Source organism: Excalfactoria chinensis, chromosome 6, assembly GCF_039878825.1.
Source record: "Excalfactoria chinensis isolate bCotChi1 chromosome 6, bCotChi1.hap2, whole genome shotgun sequence".
Lineage (NCBI taxonomy): Eukaryota > Metazoa > Chordata > Aves > Galliformes > Phasianidae > Excalfactoria > Excalfactoria chinensis.
In genome coordinates, this window is record NC_092830.1 from 139,588 (window position 1) to 166,031 (window position 26,444).

The 26,444-nt window shown below is 43.8% G+C and overlaps 1 protein-coding gene across 5 annotated transcripts; it reads right to left on the minus strand.

Moving 5' to 3' along the window:
* Nucleotides 1-292: 292 nt before the first annotated feature.
* CSGALNACT2 (chondroitin sulfate N-acetylgalactosaminyltransferase 2) lies at nucleotides 293-26,414 on the minus strand. Of its 5 annotated transcripts, XM_072340708.1 has the most exons (11): nucleotides 26,343-26,394; nucleotides 25,018-25,203; nucleotides 23,819-24,016; nucleotides 21,049-21,155; nucleotides 12,753-13,983; nucleotides 8,892-9,108; nucleotides 8,322-8,423; nucleotides 6,601-6,779; nucleotides 4,884-4,978; nucleotides 3,396-3,477; nucleotides 293-2,277 (listed from the first exon to the last, which is right to left on the minus strand). In XM_072340708.1, the coding sequence occupies exons 5-11, from the start codon at nucleotides 13,405-13,407 to the stop codon at nucleotides 1,985-1,987; spliced, it is 1,623 nt and encodes a 540-aa protein (XP_072196809.1). In that variant the 5' UTR covers nucleotides 13,408-13,983; nucleotides 21,049-21,155; nucleotides 23,819-24,016; nucleotides 25,018-25,203; nucleotides 26,343-26,394; the 3' UTR covers nucleotides 293-1,984. The 5 variants fall into 5 exon arrangements, with proteins under 5 accessions (XP_072196809.1, XP_072196811.1, XP_072196812.1 ...); XM_072340710.1 differs by lacking the exon at nucleotides 25,018-25,203; XM_072340711.1 differs by lacking the exons at nucleotides 21,049-21,155; nucleotides 25,018-25,203 and having other exon boundaries at nucleotides 26,343-26,414.
* Nucleotides 26,415-26,444: the final 30 nt, after the last annotated feature.

Here is a 26,444-nt window from a genome sequence, read left to right on the forward strand (position 1 = left end):
CAACAGAAGTTCCCATATACACCTTCCTAAAACCCGCATCAAAATACTTGATCCTTTCCTCGCTGCTGTCTTACTTTGTCAGGACTCACCACCAGGGTATCTTAAAGTACAACAGCTACTACTTCAAATGTAAGTTTCATATCTTGTCTGGATAGATACTCGCTTGAGATGCAAAAAATGAGCTCATTGAACTTGTCAATGGACACACTACGACTTGAATTTGGTGCATCGTCTACCTGGTAAGATATTATTGCACAACACCTTATTTCAAATAAACAGCTTAAAACCGTTTCTAAAATGCAGATATTCCATTTATTATACAGAGAATGTCAACTGCAAGAAGCCTTGCGATCCGTTCTCTTCACTCTAAGTACAATACAGTACACTGTTCTCCACAATAAGTTACATAAAGGCAAATGTTATGTACATATAAAAGGATCAGCGCCCGGAACTATTTGCACAGCATCTGTTATTCAGAAAAGTCATCCATTTAGATCTTTAATTGCTTTCAGAGTTCTTAAAGCCGACTGAAATCAATCAAAACCATTAACAGAACTGAAGTACCTGGTTTGAGGAGGGTTTTCACCTCACTTCTCGACTCAGTGGAGACCAAGCAAATGGTTTAACCACTGAATCGGCATTCTCAGCACTAATTCTTGCAAACAAATACATTAAAAAATGAGGCATGCCGTGTGGTAGCATATAAGACAGCACGAAGAAAAGTGACCTCCCTGTACACATCCCAGTATACCTGAAGGGGAAATCGTGAAGTAGCAGCGCTGTTGCACAGGACGCTCATGAGACCACAGCGTAATTCTGTTTGCGCATGCTTGACCCCTTTCCATTCCCTCCAAAACACAAAACCAACTGAAGGGAAAACAGCCCCCTCCCTCACCTTCAATTGAGAAAGAATAAGGCTATGTGGGATAATCAGCAGAATGGAAAGTATCCTGTGAAACAAGCACTTGCTTTTCCAGTCCAAGAAATTGCTTTGGAATATATGATTGCCTTCTGAAAAGGTGTCAGGAAAATGCCAGAGTGAAGAGAAAGGGACAAAACTGGTATAACAGAAAATGGGTCTCTAATAAATATACACGACAATGAAGTGACAGTTCCTCAGCTTAAAGGCTGAGATGAGGAAGCAAGGCTGTTGAATAAGGAATGGGGCAAAAAAAAATCTTTAAAATACACATTTCATAGCGTAGCTTGGTTAACAGGAGGGATTTGATAATGCAGTAACTGCTGTGGGAAAAGACTAGAGCCAGAAATGCATGACTGGAGCATTCCCAACTTCTTTGATCCAGCACCAAGATAAGGTGGTGGTGTCTTCAGCAGTGTGAAATTCCATTAAACACTAGAATTCCACTTTAAAAGGCTTGCATTTCCACGCCCTTTCACGTGGAGTATGTCATGTTCAACAACGTGAACATCTGTTAATACAGCAAATGCAGTGCGCCGGTATTGCTGTAAAACCAACAACTGGAACAGTCAGCAAACCTACGAGCAAACTGCGTATCTTTTTTCAGCAAGACTCCTTGCCACACCTCTCATTTCTACAACGGAGCCTAACATCCCTCTCAAGTCACAGTGCAGTGAGCCAGACAGACTGAAAACACTCAGATAACACAAAGGATTTAATTTAATTCTTAGAAATGACACAAACGTAAGAATCAAAATGTACCATGTGGAGAAGTGCTGAGCTGTACGTTCCACTGATGTCTCCAGTCGATACCGAAGATGCTTTCTTTGAACTACATGTGCTCTCCAATTGCTTACTTGAGGTGCTTGAACTTGTAAGATATGCAGGAAATAGTACCAGTCAAACAACTGCTCAGAAAACAAACACAAGAACCAAAAACACCCCTAAACTCTTCTTCATTGAAAAAGAGAGGCACTGCATTTCTAAGCTGAATTAAGGCTGTAAAACGATGCTGGTTCATTGCAAATTGGAAGTCATCAGTTTCACCCTGTCACGGGGCTCCGTTTAACCCACGGCTTCACTGTTAGTCCTGTAAGCCTGCTTACGGAGGTGAGTCTCAATCTCCTCCCTGAAGACCAGCATCCCAAGGTGCGAGTGAGAGGCTTCGTTCATGGCTTTGGACTGGATACACATGCGATACTGCTCTGGAGTGAGTTCATCTGCACAATGTTTCTCGTGCCAGAGGTGAAAGAGACCAGGGACCGGTGTCCTGATCACAATAAGGTCACCGTGCAAGTACTTTCTGTAAAGGTGAACATCCTCACCGCCCCAGCCTTTCACTTCCAAGTCAAAACCCCCTATAAAAACAGCATCAGGAAATGTTATTTTCACACACAAACTATTCCCAAGGTAAAAAGAGCAACACTCCTCACATAGCTTATCATACTATCTTATATGAAGTGAAGCAATTAAGTAGAACCGTTCCATGCCAAAGCATGACAAATTGAGAGCAAAAAGCTCCAAACACAGCACGTCTTTGTGGTGGTACCACCCAGGACACAGATCATGCACTGCTGGCTTCAGAGAGCCCCTTCCAAGAGAGCACCCAAATCACATTAACCATGACACTCCATGTGACAGCTGCAGAAAACTGCAGGCAAACCACGCTGGGCATGCTTTTTTGTTGTTATTTTTAGCAATCATAATGGATTTCAGCAGCTGGAAATTGAGGCAGTCGTGCACCATAGAGAAGGCCCTCTCTAAAAAAGCCAGCAATGACTCCATAGGTCACAACTCAGAATGATGGATTAAGAAAAGGAATCTATTACACAGCTTCAACATTTCTCTGGCCTTCCCAGGACGGCAGTGAAAACCAGCTCAGACTTGTGTACACATCCTAAGCTCTAAAAGTATCAAGCCTTAATTTAGTATAAATAGCACAGTATAGCAGACACATGGCATGCCTGTTACTAGAAATCAGCCTGCGTGCAACTCATCATACAGCACACAGATCTAAACCATTGTACCTCCTAGCAGATCATCAAGAGCTTTTCAAATTGAATTACATCAAGCCGTTTTCAGTTTTAACAGCATGCCACAAGAGGGTGCCAAAGTACATTTGTGAAGTCTTGGACAGTAATCAATGAATCAAGCTTATTTAAAAGCAAGGCTTTTAGTATTTTTTCTCTTAGAGGCTAATTCGAGATGTGTTTCTTAAACTCTGATTTCCATTCAGGCAGGCACGCAGTGCAAAGAAGTGTGAGGCTGTGTGAAAATCTGTTGATGTTAATGAATATTGTAGCTCCGCACACACACATCAGATGAAACAGAAGATCCAGAAACATCTGATCTCTGTCTGACTTGATAGTCAGCAGACTGGAATGTTGGATTTGGGCAAGATGAAGCATGTTTACTTCTTATAGTCAGATAAGAACAGAGAATTAGCTTTTAAACACCTCTCCCCAGTTTCTCTTACCAACAGTTAGGAAGTCTGTCCGGTATTGACAAGTCATCCCAAAGCCGAAGTCTCGCCAGAAACCAGAATCCTTCTTGTGTACCTACAATTTAAACACAAAAGCTTTTTGAAATGCAACACGCAGCCAAGGCCGTACATTACACCTGGTTTAGTAGAACCCTGAAGTCTTCTGACTGTTTGCTCAGTGCAGGATACAGCATATAATGCTTCCAGTACTTCTGTCTTATCACATATTGAGGCATGTGGTTATTCTCATCCCTTAACCTCTCCCATCCAGTTCCAAACACTTACTCCCTTGCAGTTGTCACTTGCACTTTCCAGTGACACCACACCTGTTATCTATGCATCCAGTCAGACCAAGCAGCAAAGTTTTGAGAGTCTATAGCCAAACCACCTGTTCCTGGGACTCCAATTCAGTTTCTAATGCTGCATTTACCCAACCAGACACAATTGGTCAAGTAAGATTCCTGATTTCAGTTACCATAAATTTCGGATTCGAATAAGCACATAAAACAGCTTTCAGGCAAGAAATTCCCTTTCAGATGTGACTACCTGAGGCCAAAGGCTTCCCTTGTACTCTCTGAAGGCTTCCAGAACACTCTTACCTTCCCAGGACACAAAGGAGGACTAATTATGTCCAGTAAAGCTGTGCTGCAATACGCTTTCCCTCTTTGAATCCTGTTTTTTTTCCTTTATCTCAGAAGTCCAGCTGCTAAACCCCAATTTCCTCTTGTGTATCCTACTTACATAGAGTAAGCATGGACATTCTCTATAGCAGCCATTCCACCGTTAGGCAACTAAGGTTCACACATACAACAGTTGCACACATTATTCTTAAACCTGTTCTACTGAATATTTGTGAGCTTTATTTGTGTATCATTTTGATTACAAGTTCCCTAGAAATAGGGTTTCTCATACCAAAAGCAAGATGAAATTAGTGGTATAACACCCAATGATACCGGTAGAATTGGACAACAACATAAAAGATACAATCTGCAGAGAATATAGCTTTAACATGGCACGAGTAGAGGCCACTGACACCATTCCTACCTTGAGTTACACGGCACACTTCCTGATACTGGAGTTAGATAAGAAGCGAGAGAAGCTTATAAAGCAGTATTTATAGTTTCCTCCTTAGAGTTGCTCTACTTGCTGGAGTACAGGATGAAAGTTGCTGCCACGTTATGCTCCCATCCCTTGAAGTATTGACGTTCAAACCCAATATTAAGAAACAGGTCAAGCGCTACCAACTTCACTTGCTTAGTTCCGCATTTAAGAATTAAAAAGAACTCCAAGCTCATTTAAGAATGAGTTTTGTTGTGTTTGACGAGCTTATCTTCCAAAATGCTTTGCCCATAATGGAGAAAGGTGTTTATATAAACTCTGCTGGAAGTTACAAGATATCCCAAGCAGACCATTAAATTACATTTAATTCTGTTCAAATACAAAGCACAATCGATCCCATTCAGAATAAATCACGCTACTCACCAACTGTTGTTCCACAGGGGGTGGTATATCTTGGTTAGCATAGACAATGGCAGGATTATAGAGGCTGAATACCACAGGATAAAAAACCTTTTTTCCTAAAAGTCAAAAGGTAACTGTTACTCACTGGGAGCACCCTTTCCGAAGGCAAGAAGAAATGGGAAAATAAGTTATTACCCATCATGGGAAAACAAATCTAAGGCCTAACTGCTAGAATTTTCCATTCAGGAAGTCTATAGCATCATGTAGGCAAGACAGGGGGGTTGGCTAGGGAAAATATGTACACATCTATGCTCAGCAGTGAATCGATCTACAAAAGCACTGAAGTCCAAACAGCACTTAACACTTGCAAATAGGCAAGGTGATAAAACGCAGGGTATGCAAAGGAATGCATCTATTTCCAGGATGCTCTCAATAAGAACATCTACCATTGTGAATATCCTGCTTAGGCTGTGACAGCAGTTCTGTGCCTATTCCGGAGACTTGATAAAGGTCTTCAAAAATCTCTTGCTAAGCCAGTTGTGTAAAGTTAACAGTGACAGCCCACAGGATTGCTCAGAACCCTGATTTGAGTATTAGCTCTGAATGTGGACAAAATGTTGCCAGATCTCACTTGAAGCAGAGGTGACAGCATAAACTGATAAACAGGCTCTCAAAATCCCTTCCATGAGGAAGTTCATGAGGCATTCCCAAAGTTTTCCTATTACATATACAACTCAGTTAATCAAGTACAGAGACAGGAGTGAAAGAATAGCAATTAGAACCCAAAGCTCTGCCTTATAGCCATCTCTTGTCTGTGTATGATGTGAAGATACCTGTTCATTCCAGACTGACATCTGGAGAAAGTTCTCTGGCCTCAAGAAATCTGGAATAGCATTAAGAAACAAAACCCATATATGACATGAGAAGGTCTTAACTAGCACACTTGTTAACTCAGTAAAGCCCAATCTGTCTTTGCCAAAGCTTGCAGAATAAGCCTCAAAGTCAGGTAAGGAGGTCAGAAGAACTCAGAACTGAGGAGGTAAATGCAAAACCCTAGCTCAGCTCCTGCAAGGAGCACATTATTTAGCTCTACTGTGATGTGTCTCAGCAATGCAACTGCAAGCGTGAGAAGAAAAGCTTGTTAGAGACTTTGGTTCAACAGCAACAACAACAAAAAGACTTTTCACAATAAGCCCTGCACCGCAATCTGTTACACAAGTTTACATGCAGTCTGATTGCTAAAACAACTGTCCAGCTTTCTTTCAGATTGCCAAATCTGAAAAAGAATGTGAAAACTGCACTCATTGTACAATGAAGTACAATGTGTTCTTAAGACAAGCTACCCTAAGGCAAAAGTTATTTCTCAGCCTAAATAGGCACAGAATTCTAAGGGTTGAAAGGAACCTCTCAAGACTGTTGAGGACAACCACCCTGCTAAAGCAGGCTCCCTGCATGAGGTCACACAGGAAGGAAGGTGTCCAGATGGCTCTTGAGTATCTCCAGAGAAAGAGAATCTACAGCCTCCTCTCTGCGCAGCCAGTTCCAGTGATATATCACCCTCAATGTCAACAAGTTCTCCCTCAAATATTCCATTCCATTATGCTGTTTTCTTACTTGCACAGAGCAAGTTTCATTTTCCTAGGTGCATGGTTTTATTAAGGTCCATCATTCAAGCTTGTCTACCATACACACAATTCAGATTAGTTGAAGCTAACCAAGACAACTTAAAGGAACGTACCAGGCTCAGCATTTAAGCGACAGCTGTTGAGGAACTCGGCTGTGAAGTAAACATCAACATCACAGAAGAACATCAGGACCTCGCCCTTTTCCCAGGCTCTGGCACCCATGTCAAGTCCCCGGCCACGGTTAAATTCCTCATTCAAAGAGACGAGCGTGTAATTGTGGAAGTTAGTTTCTCTAGAAGGAAAATAAAGCCGAACCCAAAATAAATCCTTACGCGGGGCGGAAGGGCCTATTTATACTTGTTCAGCATTTCACAGTAACGTAGCTCCGGAAGCTGTTGTAAAAAATCCAATTACATCACCAGGATGAGGAGAAAACATCAGTTCCACTTGGCTGTGTGTTTCAAGTAGCAGACTGTACACAGAGCAACACTTATTCCATAACTTTACAAACCATCATTCAAAGAAGACCACAGCTCTGTCTGTTCTTCTAACATCCTCACCACGTCTGAGAGTAGGACAAACACATCTGAGAGGCACCAAACTCATGCAACAGAAGACCATCAATATACCGATGCCACCACAACCCAGCCCATTTGCCTTTCATTGCTGTGACAGACCAGTAGCGTACATGCATTTCACTCTCTATATGAGAGTGAAGGAATAGCAACAAGGGGTTGGAAATACATCTGAGGAACAAACACTTTCAGGCAAGGTGTGTGACTCAAAGGAAAATTGCTGATGAGAACAGAGCAAAGAAACTGAGCAGTAATACCACTGAAATGACGCCAGATAATGGCTCTGAGAGTTTGCCACTCTGAGCCTGACTGGTTGCTGTCAGAGGAACGGCAGGTCTCATAGGGAACACAGCAGGTGGCAGAAAGTGCCCCAGAAACAGAAGCAGCCAGCACTCTGCAGGCTGTGTGTCACACAGGCTTCATGGGAGTAAGACAGAAGCATTCCAGGCTTCCTAGAAAATTTCCATGCATGCCAGATCAACTGACCATGACATTTTAAGCCAGTAACAATGCTGTCTGCGCCCATTCTAAGTTCACAAACGTTATGGGCTCATAACATTTGTCATGGGCTCAGGACTGAGAACAAGAGCTCAGGCCAGAGCAGGAGCTTCTCAGTTAGACATTACTACTAACCAACCCAAAGGTGAGGCGGGTCTGATTTTCCACTGAGCATTCTTGTTCTTGGAACCAAAAAAAGCAACATAAAGCAATTTTGTAATAAAGCTAGTGTAATGCTATTTGCTCTGACAGTCAGGATGAAATGCTTCATTCAGAGCTGCTTTACAGCAGAAGGAAATGGACTCACTATGTATTACCTAGAAGACAGAGAGCAAAGCTCTGCTTCTCAGACAGACTCTGCAGCTGACCAGCCTTCCTTGACTACAGATGCCAATCATTTTTCTTACTTATCATTAAATAAAAGCCCATTTTCCAATGAAACAACTACCCTGACATAAAGTCCACTTGAAAACAGCTTCAATTCTCACGAGTCTGTTAGTATGACTGAATACTCAGGGCAAGATTCAGCCCTGCAGTTTTTCAGACTGTCAGACTGAAACCTCAAAGGCACTGCTGTTCATCTCAATTTGTTAAGCTTGATTTTTAGTAGTCTCCCACCAAGAACTGTGCAGCTTAGGCTGTAAAATGTCAACCAAAATGAAGCTGTTTTCCTGCTAGCCCGTAACTGACAGCAAGATTCTTCTTTGTATTGCTCCCATCTTGGACAAAAGCATTTCAAATGTTTGTATGGGCTCACTTACCTAGATACGGACTCTAGAATGGTTTTCACTTCTGATAGACCATCCTGTCCAAAATACACCACTGTGAGGTGGATACGTTTATCCTGATGAATGCACACATCCCTAGAAGCAGGAAGATAGGCTGATATCAATTACTGGTTGCAATGGTACAGGTGACACTTTAAAACCATGTTTAGATGTGTTACCAGATGCAAGTATTCTGGTCAGGCCGAAGAAAGCAAAGTTTTCCCACATCTTCCCCCATTTTTATGTTAGAACCAGAAAGATGCGATACACAGGAGCTCAAAAGTTGACATAAACACAAAGATATTCAACAACACGTGGCCAGGCTCACAACAGCCCTGTCATTTGCTCTAAGAGGGGTTTGGTGCTGCTTGTGAACTTCTCAGTTCCTTTTGGAAGGAACGTTTTCTCCATACAGCAAGATGAAATAACAAACATCCCCAGGCAGCTGCACGCAATGCTGGAATCATTAAGTTTTGTCACAGACCTCTCAGAATAGAAACTCAATCCTGAAAGTGAAATACTTGAAGTCGGCAACATGCTCACTGTATAATCTCATGCACCTACCTGAAGTTTTGCATAAACTGTGCAAATGCCTCAGTTCTTCCAGCAAGGGGGACAATGATGTTAATGACTGATCTAGAAATATCGACAGTCTCACTCTTCACTTTCATCAGGGGTCCAAACGGTCGGAACAATGTGACATGTCTGTATTCCAAGCCATCCATCTTCTTATAGAACAGCTCATACTGTGTCCCCTTATCTCTTTCTGTACGATAGTAACCTGAAGAATAAGTCACACAAGTAATTCATGACATCAAAGATCCCAGCAATTGCATTTTTCAGAAGCACTTTTCTCCTGAGAACTAAAAGGAAGCGTCAGGTAAAGCAGTTCAGTGTTTATTTTAATTAGAACAGCAGTGTTTTATCATATCCGTGGGTATTCCAGGGACATAGGCAGAAGTTTCCTATAAAGCTAACAGAAGACTTGGCTGGGCTCTGTGTAGCCAATCGTTTATTGATACTACCTCACGCTAGCCTCATATTAAGAAGACATGAAGAAATTTCTCCTACTTAATTGCCCAGTTAATTGCACTGGACCCTGCTTGGCTACAGGAGCAGCTGATGCACCAGCACTCCTGTATATACCAGAATTCAGTACTGAGTACTATATTCCTTTTCTCTCGCATCCAATAGCTACATAAAGATGAAAATTATGCTAAAATGGGTAAAACCGCACAGCTGTCAATACCTTATCTTTAGTCAAAGGATCAACCTAAATCACAGTCTAACGGAGTAGAACAGAGGTCTGGTACAGGGCAGAATAAAAAGATCTATGTTAGAATAATTTTATGGAGTTAAACCAGTGTTTCACAAACCCAGGTTTGCATATTGCCTTGTCAGCACTCAACTGTTGGAATAGAGAATTCCAAACCTTTGGATCTCAACAACTTATCCATTCCACAACTGTTTTTAATAGCAAGTATATCCTTCCAGAGTTAATCCCCTTGCTAAGAGTGAATCTCCTAAAGTAATCTACTAAATTGAGTAGATTAAAGCTTCCGTGCACAGAAAGCGCAATTGAGAACAAAGAGAACCAATACCAGTTCTACCACTCTCTATGTTCAGTTTAACGCCCAGGACTGACTCATTATGTAACAAAAAAACATCCCACTTACTAACTAGGATATTCTGGCTGCCATCCAAGACAGAGCTCTACAGGGAAAACAAGTAAAAAGCAGCAGAAATAATTTAACAGTTGTTACTCCTGGTCCAAGAAATGTTTCTGGTCTTAGAACATACTAAAGGGGTCATTTGGATGACAAACAGTTCAGGTTGGCAAAGATTCCCAACGAGTCCCAAGTCTGAGCTTACAGCACTGGGATAAGGCTTCTGAATTAGATTCTGAAGAAGCAGCTTGTGGATGGATAACTAATATTATGTTCTTCCTCTCTTACTCATCTCCTCTTTCAGTATTATTGAAACACAGATCAAGTTTCCTACCTTTAATCAACTTCTACCCTAGAAGTCCCACATCAGCAGTTATGCTCGCTGTCTGTAGTTGCACATACTTTCATTTGTATGTGAAATGTAAACATAATTTACATATGAAATGTAAACATAAGCCCATCTAGGAGTGTTTATCATGCAAAAGGAATCATGTACTTTCAGGCCAGATCTTTTTCTGCTAACCCAAGAACCCTACCACAGCAAAAAGGGTTAAAATAAAAGAGAAAGCATTGAGAGGAAGATACAGTATCCCAGTACCTATATTAAAATGCAATGACCAGGAATTAACTACTACACTACCACGTTTTCTCTTCTGCCCCAGAGTAATAAGTGAAATCCGCAGGTTTAGCCTCCTGTTTCAAACTGCCTAAAACTAATCTTAGTCCCGAATCCCTTATTTAAAAACACAGTGAGAGAACACAGAACAGAAATGATGAACTATGCATTTAAATTCAAGCCAGCACGAGCTAATTGTTTCTCTAAACGAACAATCCCAATTCATTAAGTGGTGCTCTTTGGATATTTACAGGAACGAAGATGTTTATTCCAGTAGACACAGAAGAAAGGCATCAACTTCCTACCTGGACTTCTATCAAGACACCGACAAGTGAGCTAACACACAAGAGCCCCAGTCATGGAGCTACAGTGTGAGACATTGGGGGGACCCACTAACAGCTGGGTCTAATTCTTAACTTCATGTTTTGAAACAACAACAGAAAGCTGCTAATACGTAGGGGGTTTTTTTGGCTTGCCCAGTATCTAAATTAGCCAGTTGTTTTTTTCCCAAATACACAAACACAACACCCACACATCCCACAGCTTCTATCTAAAGGACAGGACAGCAGTACACATCACTACAGAGCTGCTAACACATCCATGTGAGCTGCAGCACAAAACTATGCAATCTGAGTACAGGAACTGTCAAAAACTGTCTCTAGAACAACAAGAAATCAGTTTAATTTCCAACAACAACTATATGTACACTGGTGCAAATGGAAGTAGAGGTATGAAGTACGATTCTAAGGTCCTAGGATGGGCATCCGCAGCCACTGAAGTTAATAACACTAACAAGAGTGAATATCTACTTCAGTATAGACAATACAAGTCCTCTGGAACATGAACAGTATGTGAAACAAAGAAAAAAGCAGTTGCACTCTTAGAAATAAAACAGTAAGGCGCCCCAAGAATGACCATCTCCAGATCAAATACAATTGTAAGTGAAAACCCTAATGAGGGCCTAATGCTGCACTGGCTGTAATACACTGACACAGTGAACTGGATCCAACATCCAACTCACCTTCCTGAAGGAAGAGCCTTGCATTAAACTTTAAACACAGTAGCTGTTAGAAGCAGACTCTTTTTGAGCTACAGAGCAATTGCATCATCTTTGATTGAAACAACTGATTATTTCAAGGCCAGCTGTACCCTTTTCCACCACGCTTGCTTAGCAGTACTGACATCAGTACTGCTGAGAACCAAAAACCCTTCTGTAGTAATGCTCTCATTTATAGCACAGTCCGAATTTTTTTCTTTGATGGAAGCATGAGGCGTATTTAGTACAGTAAACACAAAAAAGCAAGTACTGGGGCCATTCTTGACAATCACCTTCACCACAGTACCTTGAAAGCCAAGCTTTACAGGAATTTTAGGTAATGCATTTTTTAGCATGCCAGTAAGTGCTGAAAGTATGATGGCTGTATTTGTTACTATAATATGCTTTCTAATTAAGTTTACAAGTGCTGAAAGAACAGAAGAGAAAACAAGCAAACTCAAGTACTCACATTAACAGTTCCATGTTTCCATTTAACCTACTTGCACGCTTTTCCCCAGCAAACCCAGTTCAAGGTTGCATATCTTAGGAGACCTCAGGACCAGTATACAGTGAAGGGTCTCTTCAGATGACATGATTGAAACGCATCAGTCAACCAACAGCTCCCTTCAGTATGATCACGCCAACTCTATGAGTCAGAAGCCTGACTATTACCTGAAGGCGATGTAGAGATGAGTGACGAAAACGCCTTGCACCTTCACAGCCAAGCAGCTTAACTATGCTGGAAAAGGAATGGGTTCCTCCCTCCCACTGCAACCAGTTTCTCTAGAAATCTTTCAATTACTTCTAAACAATTAGCAGTTGCAACAAAGAAGCTAAAATCAGTTAGGAATGCCTCAATATTTTAAGCAGAAACAGCTTCCCCTGTACGCTTCTCATGGAACCCCTCTTTGGAAATGGATAACTTGCTTCCTACTTGAAACACAACGTAACAAAGCAGTAGTATACCCTGCTGGAAATATAAGCTCTTACTGTTTAATAACTGTTCAAGACTACATTTGAATAGGTAAAAAACCCTGAAAGAACCTAAACATTAAATGCCTGTTGCAACATTTCATTAACTGGCTAGAAGCAACTAATAGACATACCTTCCACAAAGTCATTTTCATTATAAAGCTGCCTCTCTCCTACTCCATCATCATCATCATCTTCATCCGGATTATTAATAACTTCCAGGCCAGCTTCTATAACTTCCACCAGTTCATCTCGTTTATCCTTTCTAACAGGTTTCTCTTCCGGATGCCGAGTGAGCCCCATCTCCAGCTGGAACACCTTCATGGATGTAAAGCTTTCAAAAGGAACGACGCCGTATTCACTGGGCAGCTTTGCCCCCACACTCACTTCAGCTTTGTCGATCTGAGAATGAAGGAACTCCAGGAGATCATTTGATGCTTGCTCTTTGGTGCCCTGGTAGTTCACACCGTTGACCTTGGGGCTCTTTTTGTCCTGCAGAGTTTTCAATTTATCACTCATCTCCTGCAGCTCTTGCTTTAACTGGGCAATCTGACGTTTCAGACTAGTAGCTCGGCTTTGATAATGCTCTTCCTGTTCCTGCAAGAGAGCCTGATAGTACTCTTTACCCATGTTCTCACCTATAATGCCAGGTAAAGACCCATTGCTATCTGTTTGTGGGGCACACTCAAGCAAATACATGAGCAAGACTAAACTGAATAGAAAAGCAATGCCCACTAACAGCCAACGGGTCCTGGCTTGAATTACTAAGCCTCTTCTGGGCATTCTCATCTTATTTCTGTCTCCAAACAACAAAGATAGCTTAACTGCACATGCCTCCTGGGGAACATCACCCCACAGTTTGATTCTTAGGAACTGGAAGAAAGTGTGACCTTAAGTGATACAGCAAGCTCTGATAATGTAGCACACGAGCAATTTCCAATCTCTTCCCTAATCAGGTGTCACTGCAGAGCCAGAAATCACGAGTTCCTACGTCATCCATGACCATCAACGGTACATTTGGCTGGATCCATGCAACTAGGTTACGATTTCTTATCCCAGACAAAAAAAAACTGCAAAAAGGGAACAAGAAGGAAGACACCAGCTAGGAATCATATTTCCATTTCCTAGCAGAAGCAGTTAGTTTTTAGCCCACTTGAAATTCAGCGAGGAAAGTCTGCCTAAGCCATTTTATAAGCTTCGAATCTAAAGCATTTCATTTTCCCACTGTGAAACGAGTCTACAGGTCAGCAGTGGTAATTGCCATTGGCTAGTCTGACTTTTTCCTTTGGCACTTGAGTTCTGTATTCCACTTCTCTCTCCTCTCTTTGGAATCCGCGGTCTGAGTCAGCAAAATGAAGACAGAACCTAAAATTGAAAGAAAGACGTATATTAGACCTACAAAGCAGAGAGCCAGTACAAAAAACACCAACAAAGTTATAACACGCAGATGCAAGGAAATGCAACAGGAAGGGGCAGGATAACTTCTTTCCATTGCACCATCCAGTTATTCCCTTTGGCACAGTGTTCAGACCGCTATTTTCCAGCACAAATAGCTATCTGCATTGCTCACGCAGCCAGCTATGTGCTAGCTAAAACAGGGGCTCTCATCAAGTTTTCACTCCATTCCTTTTTTTCTTCCTGTGGGAAGGAAAAAACAAGAGAAAACATGCCCTTCCCACTCATCTAAAAAAACCCAGGAGCTATTTTGAACAAGCAGCAGCAATTTGTATTTCCATCTGCTTTTACTTAAGTAAATATCTTTTAGGGCGTAATTATTCGCTCATGAATAAAGCACTGAGGACTTCAATATCTAAGTTCACAAAATCATCATTCCGGATCAAGGCTAACTGAACAGAATTTGGGTTTCAAATGTAGATTCCTAAGCGAAGAAAGGGAGCTTCAGACACTTTGCTCACTGCCATTTCTACCCTTCAGTTTAGACAGACAGAGCAAAGAGACACTGCCACTTGGAACTGGCGATCCCCTTAGAGCAGAGCAAGGAAAGACACACAAAAAAGTGAGTAACACAAAAGGAAGATACCAAAAATGATGGGGAACAAAACAATTCATAGGCCTACTTCAGTGGAGGTATAAAGAAGCAAGAAGAGAGAAGGATACAGCAGAAATAAAGCTCCATTTATGTGATTACACTTCCTAATGCAAATAAAATACTTGGTTTAAAACTTGGGGGTAAAAAGTAGGCTGAGCTGATTACAACTTACCCAAGCAATCTATTTGCCCTGCATGCATTTCGACTGTGTTGTATAATAGGAGCTTGAGTAACTTCAGTATAATTTCAGTATGCTGATGAAATCAAAATTGCACACTCGGGTATTCTTTAGGCACGGGCTGAGCAGATTGCTATCCATCACTGCCACCAGTCACTAAGACTGTCTTTCTTGAACATAAAGCTGTTGCCACAACATGCTTCATGTGTTTATTATGCTACGGATCATATCACTGCAACATTTCTGATGCTTCCTTGCAGCACTTCCCCCTTCTCAGCTGGCTTCCAGCACCAGGATAGCTCTTCAGTGAGTACCAGGTACTGTGTGCATCGTGATACAAAGCAACATTATTTGCAAGCAAGCTCCAATAACAAAGCCTGAAAGATTCAATATGTTTTGGACTCGATTATATTTAAGGTCTCCTCCAACCTGAGTGATTCTATGACTCTATCACCAACATGGATGGTTGCCTTTCTTGCATTTCCAGACCTACCATACACAAAACCTTGCAGGAGCTTCACACTTGCAGCCACTCAGATGAAGCCTTTTGATGATGCTTGAAACCATTAAAATACTTCTAGTGTGAGAATCCCTGCCTACAACCCAGTTTAAGACTAAAATTGATGGTTTACATAGAGATTTGGCATATAGCAGCTTAAAAGCAATAGTTACATGAAATCGAAGCTTTTTGTACTCCTGTGAAGCTACTGGACACCAAATGAATAACAGGCATGCCAAGTGAACTCTAGAAGACACCTAAAATCCAAACAAGTCAGAAGTTAGTCACACCTCAATGAATCCATGTGAGAACACCAGATGTGTCTTCAGACTGAAAACCATGGTGCAGATGTGGTGAGTCAAAGGAGACTAGAGAGAAACCTACAAGCTAGAACTAGTTAACAGAAGCGATGCAATAACATCCCAAGTGTTCCTTAATGCAAAACTGCCTGTATGATGTTTGCACACTTCCTGCTGCTCTCTGGTTCTGTTAGAAAGCAAGAGGTGAAGCCACAATTACTAATAGGAAGAGAACTTAAATCAGTTCTCTGACCTATCAACAAATTGCCTTGTGTTCAACCCTGGGGAGTCACAAGGTTTCTTTAGGTCTTATTCTTTACTTGGAAAGAAATGAAAACATGGCATGATGTGGTGTCCGGAGAACAAAACTCATTGGGAGATTAAGACTCTATCAGACAACAGCAAGGACAGAAAGTACATGTGCTGGGCTGCAGAGAACTCAATGATGCTTCTCCTCCTAGGCTCTAATTATACCTCATTAATTGAAACCCTTTTCTAGCAAGCTAGTGACCATCTTATTAGGACAGCCTTTTGCACAGAGATACACCTTAACTATCTATCTCTGACAATTTTAGAGCTATGCTTTAAAGAACAGGCATTTTCCCCACCACTTCCCTTGGTCCTGTGAATGCAAGGAATGTTTATGCAACTGGTTAAGTTCGATACTGAGCTTTTAAACGGCACCTGGAGGTCTAAGTTAGTTTGTTACAGTGGGGACTGAATCCATCTGAACACCTCTGTATTTTTTTCAGTGTCACTTCTGCAATGAGAATCAAACGAGTCAGATTCGTACCTCAAAGGGCTTGAATTTACCCTCATTTATTACCTTTAAGCGCACTGCCTGTTGAAAAGGCTCCCAAAACCTACGAGTTACTAGTAACACAAATGAGGGCCTTTGCCTTGCCGTACTTGCTCTATTAGCAGTATAAGATCCATACAGTAACACTTCAGCAGTACTGTAAGGCATCATCCCCCAGAACAGCATTTCTCTCTATCCTCTTTTTTACACATATTTTGAGATAAAAGAAGCTTGAAGATGCCCCAGAAAATAAAAGCATGTAATCAAATGCCTGCCAACAAGATGCCCTTGCTAATAAGTAGATGTGCAAGAGCTTGCAAATAGCTTCCCACTCCATCCGTATGCTCTCACCAAATCAGGTTTTAGTTACAAAGCTCTATAGACAAACTTAGAAACAATGGACCTGCAAGCCTAACACATGGAGGAAGACACATTAAACTTCTTTACAGAAAGGGTTGTTAAGCACTGGAATGGGCTACCCAGGTTGGGGGTTGAATCACCATCCCTGGGTGTGTTTAAAATCCCTTTGGATGTGATGCTCAGAGATGTGATTGAGCAGAGGGTTGTTAGGGTAGCATGGTTGGGTCATGGTTGGACTCGATGATCTTTAATGCCTTTTCCAACCTATCAACCCTATGATTAGGCAGACAGGGAAGTCTGTAACCTCTGAGTACTGCAGCCAATGAGGAAGGGAAGAAAGGACAGAGTTGTCAGATAGTTAGGATTAACAGGAATCTGCACAGTCTGATAAGATCCCACAGGGGGATGTCCCAGTGCACTCCCCCTTTATTCGAATAAACTAAGCCAGAAGCCTGTCCTCTCTCTTTTGGGCATAAAGAGAATTGAGTAAGTCTAACAGAGCAAAATGAGCCCAACGTAATTACAACCTAAATTTGCTAACGTTTTAGGCCTGGCACAACACAATTATAAGAAATACAGAAATTCCTCCCAGACTGCAGAAGATTATAACAAGAGAAAGCAGGCTGTGAAACAAGCCTATCAATCAGCAAATGAAAGCAACATCCTCAGTATCACACCAGAAAAGTTAATTCAGTGTAATATGGTTCATCCTACAGCTCACAAAAATAAGGCTCCCTGGTAGGGGGTTGGAGATTGATGATCATCGAGATCCCTTCCAACCCAGGCCATCCTTGATTGTGTGAAAAAGACCTCATGGAATAGTTCCCATGATCGGCATTCTGCCATTTAAAGACCAAATTTTAATTGCAGATGCTGATATTTTGCTTCAATTCAACTCTTCAAAACGAAAATATTTGCTGTGAGACCTCTGAGGCTTATACAATGCTGACAAAGATTTGTTCCTTTTCCAGAATCAACTGGTTGTTATTCCTTCCTGCATTTCTCAAGCCTTATGTTTATTCAACGATGGAAATGGTTGTTCCTTACCAAAGAGCTTGCTGATTCTCTATGCACAAGGGAAAAGACCAGCACGGTAAAAGAAAATGCTTTTAAATTTGTTTTTATTGTATTAGAGCTCAGTTTGGGTTCCACATTGCAGAGGATGAATACTTCTTTCTAAAGAGGGAAAACGTTCACGCTCAGAGTGTAATGAAACAGCATGCTGCTTTAACTTGATGCCAGTCTGCACAGACATGCTTCATTTTAACACGTTGTACTTCAGACGTGCCCCTTCCATTCAGCATGCCACAGATGGTCACAGTCTGACTGACTATGAAACTCCATCTGGTTTTCTTTTTATTTCTAATTTCACCCACAATGCCACAGACATTAGCCATCTTAAATTCCCCCAGACACACACACTTCCTTGGCAAGAGGTATAATGAAAGCTTAAGATCCAACACCATCCCTTGAATATTCCCTTTTATTCTGTACTCAGTGAAAGCCTCCTAGTACTGCTTGGGAACACAGCACCAGCAGGTATTGTCTCACTTGATGAACTTTTTGCATTGGTTTCAACACCTCTGTTGTCAAGAGAATCTTTGCATAAAACCCTAGAATGAAAGACCTCAAACCAAACGTTCAGCATGCAAAAATGCATGCTGAGTGCTTCAGCAGCCCGCGGAGCTACAGCCACGGGACAGTCAAAGGAAGCCATTCCAATGCTGTGTTACACAGTTCTAAGCAAACAAGTACCCAAAGAGGTTTTTTCTGCTGTTGGGAATGTTAGCAGAAAGGGAAAAGCAAAGAAACGACCCAAGAGGAGTTATGGAGCACAGCATACTGAGGAAAGTGAGAACACATCTTTAATCTGGTTCTCACCCTCACACTGGGCTAGCCGTAACCAACATGTTATTATCCCAGCTGGGATAGATCTGCTTTCAGCTGCCTGCAACACACACTCATTCACTCTGCTGGACAGGAAAAGCTGCACATGACGATCCACTTAAAGCAAGATGTACCATCAAGCAAGCCAGCAGGAAAGTGAAAAATCACAAAGTATTCTAAATACCAAAAGACCAAATACTGCAAAAACTGAAAGTTGGGTGCATCACAACTGCGCCCATTTACATCACAGCTGCTTCCACTGGGCAGAAGCTTGCCATAATTTTATCTTGAAGTTCAGTGCCTAATACAGTATTACAACCCACTACATCAGACCTCAAGCTCGGTTGCTCATATTATCTGATAGGTATTCAAGAGATTTTTTCTTCCACTAAGCTCTTAAAATTATCCAAATTGGCTATTTGTCTCTTTACTAACCTTCCCAGCATTCCCACTGGAAGTCGAATCACCTTGGTGGGCTCCCATGGATCACACCATATAGGAGATCACTTCTTTCTAGCACACACTGCAGTACTCTTGCAATGAAATGAGAGTTACTGCAGAAAGGTGTCCTTCAGACTCTGGACTGATTCAGATCCACAACTTAACTCAAGCACCCTTCCTATGAGTAAAGGCTGAGGGAAATGGGCTTGTTTAGCTTGGACAAGAGAAGGCTCCAAGGAGACCTCACTGTGGCCTTGCAGTACTTGAACAGAGCATATAAACAGGAAGAGGAATGGCAGTTTACAAGGGTGGACAGTGACAGGACAAGGGGGAATGGTTTGGAACTGAGACAGGGGAGGTTTAGGTTGGATATTAGGAGGAAGTTTTTCACTCAGAGAGTGGTGACACAATGGACCAGGTTGCCCAAGGAGACTGCGGATGAGTGCGAATGCCTCCCTGAAGACATTCAAGGCCAGGCTGGATGTGGCTCTGGGCAGCCTGGTCTGCTGGTTGGCGACCCTGCACATAGCAGGGGGTTGGAATTGGATGAGCATTGTGGGCCTTTGCAACCCAGGCCGTTCTATGATCCCTAATTGTTAAAAACTCAGCTCCACTTGGCTGATAAACACATGAAGTGGCTGCATGCAGCCCATCAGCCACACCACAGACTCCTAGCAGTAACATCCATCACCTTTGTGTTGCTATAGCAAGCCTCACTGGGCAGCTCAGCTAACAACCTGAGATAAGGCTGAGTTGTCAGTTTTGCATTGCTCCTATTCACTCAGTGTGTTTTTGGTCTCCCCTGAATGTCTTTGTTAGCAGCTCCCACAGGCAAGCACTGGCACAGCCAGCCTCCCACCTGGGCAGGGCAAGGATGAGAAGTGCACGCTGATCACCAAAGAGGATTTTGCTTCATTTTTAATTCAAGAGGTGGAAAAAACCCAACACCCACACAGAAGCTACAGCATACATTATGAAAAGCCTGTGATGAATTACCAAGTGCTCAAGTACATCCACAATAGCTTCATTTATAGAAAGAAGCAGATTATTGTTTGCCCTGGTATCTACTGTCCCTGCATAAACTTGAGTACACTACAGAATTAAAAAGGAAGAACAGTGTCATTCATGTTATTTACTATTACACTTAACTCAAAGTAAGCAATGGACTTACAAACAGGACCCTATTGTTTGTTCCAGTGGAAGCCAGAGCAAGCCCATCTATCTGGAAACTTCTGAATGGAAATGAAATGTAGAAACCCCCACAGCGATATGTTAACTGAGTTGGTCGTCATCCTCACTATAGAAAAAGCCCAGAAATAAAATCACCTCAACTGTTTAACTATTTTTAATAGACGGGCATCTCCTCCTCAAGAAAACACTGACCTAAATTGACCTACATAAGACTGCATTAAGTGGTTTGTTTAGGCTTTAGATTATCCAGCAGGTATTCTGAAGCAATCACCAGCTTCAGATTCGATAACAAATAAGCTCCCTATTTTAGACAGCTTGTCCTTAAGTTTCTATTACTTAACATGCAGGTTGTTGTGTTACCATGGGCACTATTTCATTTTTTAAATAAAAAGGCATTAAAAAAAACCTCCAAAACAGAGAAGCAAGTAGACTTCCTCCTATTGCAAAGGAATTTAAGGAACCACAGTGCTAAGCAGCTACACCTACCTTATACAGTGTTTGGGTTTAGCCTAGAAATGGGAACAGAAGTACAAGCTGCTACCTTCACACAAGCATTAGCAAAGCATTCCTGCCCTCTCTAGCCATGAGGAGACTAAACATAGAGCCATTACTCTGCCAGCTGAAGCGTGCCACTCTTCAAAACCAATACCTCATAAGAGTGCATACAACACTGCACAACCAATCAAGAATGAAGGGTCAGCTGCATTACAAGGGAGGACTGCTCACCTCTTTTACAGTCACTTCAGCTTGCCTACAAGAAGGCACAGTTGTCTCTGTTACAGTTTGTGCAGTGAAACCTTCGTGCTCCTTTCAGGACGACAAAGCAACAGCTGCTACAAGAAGCATAAACAGAAGGTTCAAAACAAGATAACACTGTGGAAGGTGTTTTGCACAGGAAAACAGCCTAATTTGGGGGGAGAGGGAAAGCAATTACACATGAATAAAAAAGCAATTATATGAATAACCTTAAAAAGAACAGAAAAACACCCTTAAACATCTGAACATCTAAAAAAGCCCCAGTTAAATACTGACCCATACAAGACAAGTAAGCAGCAGCAAACGCAACAGAAGGTAACTACACTTGATTATACAGAACTTGCACAGCATAACTATACTTGCACTGATGCAGACTCAGTCCTGGGGACAAGATGCATTTTCTTCCTCTCCTATTGCTACTGCGCTGTAGAGACTCTTGGTGTTCACACAGAGGTACAAACCCTACTACAGTGCAACCGTAGCAGTGCAAGTGAAGACAGTGAGAAGTCAAACCCTCATGTGCACCTACATGTCACTTCAAAGCACCTGTAAGCATTACCAGCCTCAGGAAGCTGAAACATAAAGGCACTGATTGAAGCTTCAGCCTAACAGTTTCATTGGATAACTGTGACTTAGGGCACAGGACCTTCAAAACCAAAGCCTGCTTAGAAAACAAATAGATACTGGGATCACAAGGGGGAGGAACATTCTACACTTGTTTTAGTTTCATTTCTGTTGCTTTCTTCTTTTTTAAGTGGCATCAGCTAACCTGAGTTCATGCGTAGTATCACAGCTGGGATCTGTCGGCTACTCCTCAGTCCACAGAAATAGGACAGGAGGAGGAACACGACCCACAAGTACTCTGAGAAGAGCTAACAGTTACAGTGGCAGCTAAGGTTCCATTCCCAGCCTAAGTCAGGCATGAATATGTCACCAGAAATGAAAGCTGGAAGCCAAATGATTGAGAAACATCTGGTACATTCCAGCAGCACAGCCAGATGCACTTATATCATCTATCATTTCTCATTTTGACACGGCAACTGACGATAAAGTCACTCTTAGAAGAGCTGAAGGAGAGAAACTAGCAGCCTGTCAGAGCTGTTTATCTTGAGATTCTCTCTCCAAAATGCCTCACATTGGAAAAAGACATCAGCACACAAAAAGCCAACCCCAGGAGCCTCTCTCATACTTGACATTAGCCTGGCTCCATCTCTTCGTTGTTTTTCCCATCCCTGAAGCCAGCCTTTGGGACACAGGGGCCACTTATCCTCCTCTTTAGGCAGAGCTGAGCACTGTGTGGGGCACAGGGACTGGAGTTGGTCAGCATCCCCAGCTTCTGTCCTTCCTTCCCCCAGCAGAGACTCTGCAATTGTTTCTGCTTCTCAGCAGGGAAACCTGACTTGTTACTACAGACACTTAGCACAACGTGTTTATTCAAAGTGAAATCTGACACGTGGTACTACTGGCAATAACCACGATGCTGCTTTAACACTTAATTCCTCCTCTGGTCCGCTCAGACAGCACCTTAATCCCTTACCCTTTTTCTCTTTTCCACCTAGCAAGGTAGAACTGAACAACTACTCGCACAACTCAGGAGCTGCATCTGAAAGGTTAAAAAGGATTATATGCAAGTTAAAAAATTACCTCAGGAAACAGGTCTCAGCAGCAGCTACCAGCAGAACAGTGCTTCAGATGCTCAGCCCCACTGTAAGCAGGCAGCAGGCCTGGCAGAGCATGGGATCACAGGGCAGGAGCACTGTGCTGCTACCACTCTGCAGGCTCGGCATCCACAGCCAGGAGCCCTCTGCTGCCCGCAGAGCTGTGCCACATCCTAGCCCTGCTGGGGAAACCTCTCTGGGATGGAAGTGCTACCACGACTCATCCGGGAGCTGCTGCCCAGCCGCTCCTCTGGGACAGCCGTCACCTCACAGAAGTGATGGAATCCACCAGCTACCAATCTCCAGACACCCTAACCATGCTCACAAAGAGCATTCTGAGTTCTCAGAGCACGCCCCAAAGCAGAAGTTCCCTTACCTCAATCCCCCTGCATCGATGCACCCTTCAGCAGCCCAATGCCATGCTGCCTCACTGCTGCAGCAGGGAAACCCCAGCCCAGCAGAACTGCCCTCACCTATTCCTTCTATTTCTCTGCACATGCTAACTCCAGAGACATCAACAGGGAGGAGCAGAAAGCCTGCCTGGTTAACCACCTTGCTACAGCTAGCTCTCTGATATTAACCAGCACAGCACACCCCCAAACTATGCTCTGAACACCTACCTGACTGCTTGCAGCATCTCTGCAAAGCAGCACCACAGCCCCCACTTGGGCTCAAACAGATTGCTGGCATCTGGCTGCAGTAAGCTGGAAACAGCCCCGATCCTACACCTGGTATCTGTATAATTACTGGGGTCTCTTCTCCTTGCAGAATCACCTGGAGAAATCAGCCTGATTCCCAAACCCTAGTTGATAAACACCTAACTAACATGGCTCCCTACACAACCCTTTGAAGGAGCCCTACAGTTCTGGTAGTTTATTACAAGTGCTGATCTATTGTCTTGCTAAAAAGAAAGCATGATTAATAATGCAGCCACATGAACATCAGTTCGGGGCTGATGTTCATCTGCCACCAACACTAAACGCAACAAGCCAGTATCCGTACGGGGTAAAACATAATAAACCTGCTTAGCAGCTCTACTCGGAAACATCTCATATATGCAAGCAAAGCATTTCTAAGGTTACCTGAAGCTCCTGGCAGGTCTGCACTGCACTGTTTCGGCCCTGTACAAGGCCAGCTGCTGCCCGGCTCACTGAAAGGCCTCCATCTGTGACAGCCACTACGCACATGGTAGGATCCATCTCCAGATAACTCATGAACCCCGAAAGCATTTTACCTCTTGTCCTACAACTGGAACATCCATTTCATTTCAAAGCAGCTCCCTGCAGTGAAAGTCAGAGGAAGAACAGGAAAATTATGACCAGTTTTTGGGAGAAGTTCCAAGCGTCCGCCTGCCCGGCTCCCTCCAGCTTCAGCCCAACCACCTCTGCAGCCAAACACTGCGCCAGCTCTGCACGCTACCTTTCTTCAGTCACCTACTGCAAACTTAAGTCAGGAATGCTTCCCACCTATTGGCGATGTGTGCTGTTCCTCGCTGTCACAGAGAAGTAAGTGGGCACCTTAACTGCAGGCACCTATATGTGCACTGACCCCAAGAGCTTCCTGGACAGCTGCCCAAGCAGAAACTCTGCCAGAAAGCCCAGAAGCACAAAGGAAACGGGATCCTCTTGCAGAAGCTGCTTCAACAGTGAATTAATACTACATACACAAATGAGAAAGGACAGGAAAGAATGACTGAGGAACAGACGTGCCCTTCAGCACCCACCCACATCACCAGCAGAGGAGCTGCAATGAGAACAGAGGTAGAGCTGCCCTTTGCCACCAGCAGCACAAACCCACAACACAGCCTTGAGATGCTGAGCAGGAGGCAGGACCATAACAAGCACCCTTACCTTCACCCTTAAGCACTTGATCTTTGAGCTATGACCAGCTTCCACTGGCTATCCAGTCATTCCTACCTTGTTCTTGGCACAACTAATTCAGACCCAAGAACTATTAAGCTACCTGATCTGTCTGCATCACTTATCAAACACAAGAAACCAACAGCCCTACTTGCGAGGTAGCTAAAACAAGCTTCAACAGCAGCAGAGATGCACCTGAAAAGGCCTCACGCAGCGCTCTGTGCCAACCCCTTGGCACCTCAGGACACTCATAACAAGGAGAGCCTGAGCACCAGCCGCCTCCACAGCCCTCCTTGAGCAGCGTTTAGTGAGCAAATGCTGCAAGCACCCAGGATTGCTTCATAACGACAGAAAGAAAAATATTGCACAATTCAGTGATAAAAAAGAAGCAAAAAGCATTTGATTTCCATCTCCTTCCTCACCCAAGCTTGGTTATCCTCATGCCATTTGGTCATTGCAGCTTATAAAGGACTCCCGGATGCTGTAACAGTCTGGGAAGCAGCAGGTTGGTGCAGGGACAGAACTGCCATACCAGCTAGCAGGGGGCTCGTGGTCTGACTGTGCCCTCAGGCATTCCCCACTCAATAGGGAGGAAACACAGCCCAGAGCTGCAATTCAAAAGCAAAGAAATTAAGTTCAGGAATAACAACTTGATGCAGCTTCTACCATGATGCAGCAGTCTTAATGATGGGTTTGGGCTTCCTGTTTACTCACTTTTTATGTTAAAAAGTATTATTAATGCCCGAGAAGGACACTGAAATAGTCACGGGGTGAAGGAAGGAAAGAACTACTCAAGCTCCAGAGATCTTAATCACACACAGAAGCTTCTGTGCTGCCTGCAGCAACGTGCAAGCCAAGCAACTCCTGTTTGTGCCACACGGCTTCTAGCCGCTGCAGGCTGGGAAGGAGGAAGCTGGTGGGCCCTGGCACTTATCAGCTTAAGGGGAACCAGAAGAAAAACGGTCATTTTCTGCATGATCCTCGCTAGAGGCACACACTAAAGTGCTCTCATAGCTCCTTCACCACAGCAGCTCTGCTCAACCGGCCGGCCCAGCTGTGTGTGCGAGAGATCCGGGCACAGCGACTCGGTTAGCAAGGAGCGAAACCAAGCGAACCAACGACAGCCACCACAAAGCTAACGCTGACGGAGCAGCCCCACATCGCACCTCACACTGCAGCCGCGGCGTGAAGCCGAACCTGCCTTGCGCTTGGAGAGCCGCCTCACAAAGCGCAGCCCCTTCCGCTCTGTATTCCTGCCATCAGCCAGCAGGTTTCGGGATTAGTAAGGCAATAGCGGCGGTACAACGTTCACTCCTGTCCTGCAGCAACACCGGGACGGCCGAGCAGCCGCAGGGCAGGAGGCCGCCGAGGAGCACGACGTGCCGACCGAAGCCCCGCACCGCGTGGGTAAGGGTAAGGCAGCGACACGACCACGAGGAGGAAGAGAGACGGATTTTATTGCTAAGATAAAGCGAAGATAAAGCCCAGCGAGGTCTCTAAGGCGGAAAAGATCAGGAGGAGCCCCGATAACAAAGATGCGATCCGCTATCGCCCGGGGACGGCTCCCACAGCCCCGGCCCGTCCCCGCTCACACCCCACGGCCGGGCACGGCGGGCCCCGGGGAGCCCCGCAGCGAGCGGCCGGGCCGCAGGGCGGAAAGGCGGGACAGAGCCGGGACAGAGCCGGCCGGCGGCCCGTAGGATGCGGCGGGCAGGGAAGGGACGAGGCGCTCGGCGGCCGTACTCACCCGCGGGCCCCGCCGTGCAACCGCCGCACTTCCTGTGCGCTAGGAAATGAGCGGGCGGAGCGCATCCCGGCCGCACTTAAAGAGGCCCGGCCCTACTGCCCG